The following is a 6853-nucleotide window of genomic DNA, read 5'->3' on the forward strand; positions in this document are numbered from 1 at the left end:
CATGTGTATGTGACCATTAAAATGTTTTTTAATTTTTTAAATTTTATTTAAAAGTTCATTTGTGGCATTTCTTTCCATCTTAATGCGTTTGAGACAATCAGTTGTGTTAATGCGAGTTGTGTTGTCATAAGGTAGGGTGGCTGCCACAGGAAAGGAAGACCCAGAGTTACCTCTGCTGCAGAGGATAAGTTAATTAACGTTACCAGCCTCAGAAATTGGCAATAAACTGCACCTCAGATTGCAGCCCACATAAATGCTTCACAGAGTTAAAGTAAGAGACACATCTCAACATCAACTGTTCAGAGGAGACTGCATTAATCAGGCCTTCATAGTCAAATTGCTGCAAAGAAACCACTAGGTTTAAGGACATCAATAATAAGATGAGACTTGCTTGGGCCAAGAAACATGAGCAATGGACATTAGACCGGTGGAAATCTGTCCTTTGGTCTGATGAGTCAAAATAGTAGGTGAACGGATGATCTCCACGTGTGGTTCCCAAAGTGAAGCATTGAGGAGGAGTTGTGATGGTGTGGTGGTGCTTTAGTATTCAAGGCACACTTAACCAGCATGGAAACCACAGCATTCTGCAGCAATACGCCATCCCATATGGTTTGCGCTTAGTGGGACCATCACTTGTTGTTCAACAGGACAATGACCCAACACACCTCCAGGCTGTGTAAGGGCTATTTGGCCAAGAAGGAGAGTGATGGAGTGCTGCACAAGATGACCTGGCCTCCACAATCACCCGACCTCAACCCAATTGAGATGGTTTGGGATGAGTTGGACCGCAGAGTAAAGGAAAAGTAGCCAACAAGTGTTCAGCATATGTGGGAGCTCCTTCAAGACTGCTGGAAAAGCATTCCAGGTGACTACCTCATGAAGCTGGTTGAGAAAATGCAAAGAGTGTGCAAAGCTCTCATCAAAGCAAAGGGTGGCTACTTTGAAGAATCTAAAATCTAAAATATTTGTAGATTTTTTTGAACACTTTGTTGGTTACTACATGATTCCATATGTGTTATTTCATAGTTTTGATGTCTTCACTATTATTCTACAATGTAGAATGTAGTAAAAAAATGTTTTTACTTGAATGAGTTGGTGTGTCCAAACTTTTGACTGGTACTGTACTTTGTGTATATATAGTGTAGCTCTCTAAGGTATAAAATGAGGATCTGATGATGCACTACCCAATTTCAAAATTGCTCCTTGTGCATTCTAATGTTACAACCTTCAGGAGTAAGTTTAAAGGGGCGGCAGGGTAGCCTAGTGGTTAGAGCGGTGGACTAGCAACTGGAAAGTTGCAAGTTCAAACCCCCTAGCTGACAAGGTACAAATCTGTCGTTCTGCCCCTGAAAAGGCAGTTAACCCACTGTTCCTAGGCCGTCATTTTAAATATGATTTTGTTCTTAACTGACTTGCCTAGTTAAATAAAGGTAAAAATAAAATTAAAATTAAAAGCCGGACTAAGTTTATAGCCGGACTCCTCGCACCCCCTCTTGGGGGCATGGCTCACAGTTTGGGAACCACTTATTTAAGACATATGTGTCCGACCGGCTCGATTCGATTTTATGTAAAAAAATGAAAGTGTTTTATAAATTGGATAAAAGTAGAGACTCAGAGGTAGAAAATGGTATATCATACACTACATTCAAGGAACAATGGGAAAAACTTCAATACTAGAAGCTGGTTTATACTAGGGGTGTGTTTGTAGCTTGCTAGCTACTTCCAGACACAAATGAGAGAACAGCTCACGCCGACCATTTTACTCACCCTAGAAGATCTGAGGTTGTTTTTATGTTATCCAGACTGTAACTGTGCTGCTGGCAACAATTTAATTACACATTTTTTTGCCAACGTTTACAGACACCAGCCATATTCAACGGGTGTTGAGTGTTCGTAAATACATCAGTTATTCTGCGCTCTGGCACACTTAGAGGAGAGTGCTCTGAAATCGAAGTAGATAGCCAGAGAGAATTTACTAGCTACGTCTATCGACAGTTGTCGCAGTTGACATCAAGAACATTCTATTGAAATGGTTACTTCCATAGACAGTGGAGTCTTTTGTTTAGACGTAGCTAGCTAGCGAAACAATGAATCACAATCCCAACTCATAACGTTACTACCATGCATGAATCTACAGGTAGCTAACCAACCAGGTTCAATGTTAGCTAGCTAACATTAGGCTATAACTAGCAATGCAAATGGCTCTGAGATATGAATAATATTACTACATAGATCATACACGTAATGATAGCTAGTGAGCCAGCCAGCTAACGTTACCTAGATAGCTAACAGTATGCTTTAACTTTAATAAAAATGACTTTCTGACAAAATTAGAAATGTGTATTATTTGAAAATGTAGCTAGCTAGACTATCTTACCCGTGGATGGACACTTCTCCCTCTCTGTCACGAATGCCATGGTTGCCCTTAATTTGAAGATGTAATCCTGAGACAGGTGTTTTATAGAATCACCTTCTGTGTGTTCTCTCTTCGATTCCCTCTGCACATTTGCAATCAAACACCTGCATTTTCTCCATCTCCTTAGCTACTCATACTCTAATTCCACTGTTTTCAAAACTCGGTCCTCCATAAAGTGGAGACCAACACCTTTGCAGTTCTACTACATGAAATCTTTCAAAAATGCATTGTTAGAAAGGATTACCTACACATACTGACCAGCTCATATTATAGACAAAAGCGTGCTACATGGCAGACCAATCCGAACTCATCTCTCGGCATGTCCAGCCCATCCATTATCACAGCCACTCATGGCTAGCGGGAAGGTTCCTTCCTTTGACCATGGCTAAACCAACTAGGCTTGTAATTTAACAATTTTATTTGCATGTACAGATGGCATACAAGTTTATTATTAAGGCACATCAAATTCCACATGTTCCAGAAGGCATTTCTGCCAAACAACGCATTTTGATAAAAAATGTAAGTTTACCTTCAAATGGCTCTCCTGTGAAGTAGTGAAGCACGACATACGCCTAGTTTCCCGATACGAATCACATATAACCTATTTGAATCATTATGGAACGCAGAACATATAGTAACATTTTAAACCTGGAGCACGGTTCACTCCAGCTGGACCACTACAAGGAGCCACCTCTTTTATGATGCGAAACGATATTGCAACACTGTGCTACGCTCTGTCGGCCCAGTCTACATATTCTCTGTAGCTAGAGAGAATGCCTTTAGAGATTTTTATGCATGCCTCGGAGCATCACTAGAGCCTCTCGTCAGAGATCGCATTTATTTTGGGAGATTGCAAAATATTACCTTTCATTCAAGACAGGAGAAACATATTGTTTCAGGTGATAATAAATCATGTTTTGTTAAGTTACTTTCCCCCCAACTTGTTTCTCTAACTTTGTAGCAAGTCAAGCTTGCTTGCAGAGCAGCCAGTTAGCTAAAAGCTAGGCTAGGTTGAAGATACCGCATTGTAGCTAGTGACTTCCACCTAATAGTTACCATCAAAAACAAATGTCATTACCATCACAATTAACATATACTGGAGGCAACAGTAATTTAATATCATTAGCTTAGCAGCCAATGTGTATTAACGTTATTTAACATGACTTGTACTCTCTTATAGGAATGGATAATTGCTTAGAACTTGCTAGCTATCCCATAAAGCCATTTTCTTCTGTGATTTTGGTAACCTGTTTTTGCCAGACTCTGGCTGCATCCATTTACCTTTGCTTTATGCCCTTGGGAGAATCCCCGCGGGCATCTTTGTTGTTGGTCCAAATTATTAGCCAAGCAAGGGAAGTTGACAATATAAGCCCATCAGCCCTCGTTTTTTCGAGTGTACAATTATGTTCACTCTGGGGCCTGAAACACCCCATTATTTAATTTGCGATGATTGTACATGTGCTAAGAAAAGTCAGCCAAAACTTAAAACCGACATTAATATGGAGAAATCAACATACACGTGTAAGTAAAAACGAATGTAAATAAGTTAGACATTGTGCTAGTAATGCACAGGATGGCTCAAACACGTATCAAAAGTAATGTTTTTGTTTGGTTATATTTTGGAAACATTAGCTTGTGCATATTACTTTCCCTGACATCACACTTATACATTATAATTTTCGATATAACTTTAGTAGGATGGTTAACATACGATGTCTGTGGATGCGTTGTCTTTTAGCCAAAATATGAAATGCAATCATAATTAACTGTAGTGAATATAAGGCACACACAACAGTTCCATGATGACTGAAAACACAAGTGGGATGAACGAGTAGTTATACATTTCTGGGCAAGAGTGGTCCATTTAAAATTAATTCATTCTTCCCTCGCCCCTTGCCCTGCAAGTATCAACTCGTCAGACGTCATGATAGGTCATCAGAAGTGTCCACTTATATTGAGGGCTGAGGAGAGAGGGTGTGTATTTTAAGTGTTTGGAATGCAGCCTGGCTGGACTGAAGACCACACAAAGTTTGGAAAAATATCAAGTATGCGTCTCGCAACAGAGCCTTCAACCGCAAGGGGGCGTTGCGATTCCACTCCATTGTCGGCGTCCACATTGAAATGAATGACAACCGGTGCAATGTAGAGGAGTGCTTATGGTTAATGTGAACGAGGCTTTGTCTGAATCGGTCCCATTGAGCCTGCTGCTCCAGCACGAATGATGCTGATGCTGCGCCCACGCTCAAATATCTCTACTGCGCAGTCGCCGATGCAACGAACGCAGTAAGAGAAAGGAGACGCAATAATGGCCCTTGATAATTTAATTTTCGCCCAATGCGTCCTCTATTTTTTGGCGTTTGTTTTTGGTTTTATTGCCGTAGTGCCTCTCTCTGAAAACACGGAGGATTTTCGTGGAAAATGCTTGCTTTTCACGCGTGGTATGTGGCAGAATGAGAACATCACAGTCTCAAAGCAGCGCTTTATCGTTGAGGAGTGGGGACCGGAGTCTTCCTGCAGTTTCATCACTTTTGTCGGGATAGCATCTCTCATCCTGTCCGCAGTGCAGTCATGGAGACTGCTGTTGTTTCTTTTCAAAGGCCACGACGAGTGAGTGTCAAAATCACTTGTGGTTCTTGTGTTTTGATTTGCAGGTTTTCTTTGTGTTTATTCTATCTGAATGATTTAAATAGAGAAAATAGATGGGATGTGTTTCAAGTAGCCCATGCCCATCCACTCCCACACCCGAATGATCAGTGATCCTTCTTGATTAATTCCAGCCTTACGTTCAATTGCTTTTTCTGAGGTCTACAGATCTAGCCCTCAAAAAATGTTAACGTATGTTTTTGCTATGGCAAAATCTGCCCATCTTGCTGCTTTGCTCCGTAATCAATATGTTCAATCAGCCCGAAGGAAGACATGCAATTTTCTGCCTTTCAACAGAGGTGCAATTACAAAAACTGCATTGATTAATAGGCCTTATATAATGATTAGACGCTTGCAATCTTTATAATAACCGTTTTGCAACTGCAATGCAGAGGTTTTCATTAGTCTGTCGTTGTTTCATTCTGACATAGGGTGGATAGGGTAATCTATCCATCCACTTAAAAACATGTATCTAAACCTAATAATTAATTAATTATTGGCATACAGGTACACCACCAATCTCCTTCTATTGGTCATTATCGTCCATTAGAACGCAACATAGTCACAGTTAAATGAATTATCATCTAATCAAGTCCAATACATACAGCATTAGGCAAATGAGCCAGGGATGGTAATGATAGAACAATTACATTATTGAACCTGTCTTACATTCTCTCTCTCACTTTCTCTCTTGCTCTTTCACTCTGTCTCTGTGAGTGCAGTTCCCTGTTCAATGCCTTCCTGAATCTGTTGATCAGCTCCTTGATGGTGTTCACAGTGTTCCTCTCCAGCACCATCATTAGTGTGGGCTTCAACTTGTGGTGTGACGCCATCACAGAGGGCGGGGGCATGCCCAGCAGGTGAGGCTCATGACCCCATCTTATGGCTCTTGGACAGTCTGGAGAGTTATTTTCCTAAGCTAACTTTGTCTTGTATCTCAGCTGTGAGGACATGCAGGACACAGATCTGGAGTTAGGATTGGACAACTCCTCGTTCTATGACCAGTTTGCCATTGCCCAGGTAAGGGTCAGGCGGATGTATATTGTCATACACTGTGTTGATATCTAAGACTTATTAAAACATGTGCAATGAACTTGGAAACCCCTAGCCCTTGTTTAAATCTGTAAGGCTATGTAATGTCTGTTAAACGTCCCCCCCTGCCTCCCCGTCTCTGCTGTGCAGTTTGGTCTGTGGGCAGCATGGCTGACGTGGCTGGGCATCACGGTCATGGCCTTCCTCAAGGTCTACCACAACTACCGCCAGGAGGACCTTCTGGACAGTCTGATCCACGAGAAGGAGCTGCTGCTTGGACACTCGTCCCACCGGGGCTCCGATGCCAACCAGTTGAAGAGTGGCATGATCTAACACCCAGAGGGCACGTGCACATTACTGACACATATCCTCCTATCCTACCCCAAACTGCCAGCCCCTGTCAATCTACACTGAGTGTACAAAAGATTAGGAACAACTTCCTAATATTGAGTTTCACCTCTTTTTGCCCTCAGACAGCCTCAATTCGTTGGGGCATGGACTCTACAAGGTGTCAAAAGCGTTCCACATGGATGCTGGCCCATGTTAACTCCAATGCTTCCCACGGTTGTGTTAAGTTGGTTGGATGTCCATTTGATGGTGGACCATTCTTGATACACACAAGAAACTGTTGAGTGTGAAAAACCCAGCAGTTTTGCAGTTCTTGATACAAACCGGTGCGCCTGAGACTACCATACTGCACTTAAATCTTTTGTCTTGTCCATTCACCCTCCCTCTGAATGGCACACAAACATAATCCATGTC

At 41.7% G+C, this 6853-nt stretch overlaps 1 protein-coding gene across 1 annotated transcript; it reads left to right on the forward strand.

The window, feature by feature from the left end:
• Positions 1 to 4511: 4511 nt before the first annotated feature.
• LOC112257153 (transmembrane protein 179-like) lies at positions 4512 to 6570 on the forward strand. Its single transcript, XM_024430715.2, has 4 exons — positions 4512 to 5023; positions 5782 to 5919; positions 6001 to 6079; positions 6242 to 6570. Exons 1-4 carry the CDS (start codon positions 4722 to 4724, stop codon positions 6422 to 6424), a joined length of 702 nt encoding a protein of 233 aa, XP_024286483.1. The 5' UTR covers positions 4512 to 4721; the 3' UTR covers positions 6425 to 6570.
• Positions 6571 to 6853: the final 283 nt, after the last annotated feature.

The sequence above is a fragment of the Oncorhynchus tshawytscha genome, linkage group LG08 (genome assembly GCF_018296145.1).
Source record: "Oncorhynchus tshawytscha isolate Ot180627B linkage group LG08, Otsh_v2.0, whole genome shotgun sequence".
NCBI lineage: Eukaryota > Metazoa > Chordata > Actinopteri > Salmoniformes > Salmonidae > Oncorhynchus > Oncorhynchus tshawytscha.

Coding starts and splice junctions, on each gene's coding strand:
- LOC112257153 (XM_024430715.2), top strand. CDS start 4,722: ATGGCCCTTGATAATTTAATTTTCGCCCAATGCGTCCTCTATTTTTTG. Junction 5,024..5,781: donor CTTTTCAAAGGCCACGACGA/GTGAGTGTCAAA, acceptor CTGTGAGTGCAG/TTCCCTGTTCAATGCCTTCC. Junction 5,920..6,000: donor GGCGGGGGCATGCCCAGCAG/GTGAGGCTCATG, acceptor CTTGTATCTCAG/CTGTGAGGACATGCAGGACA.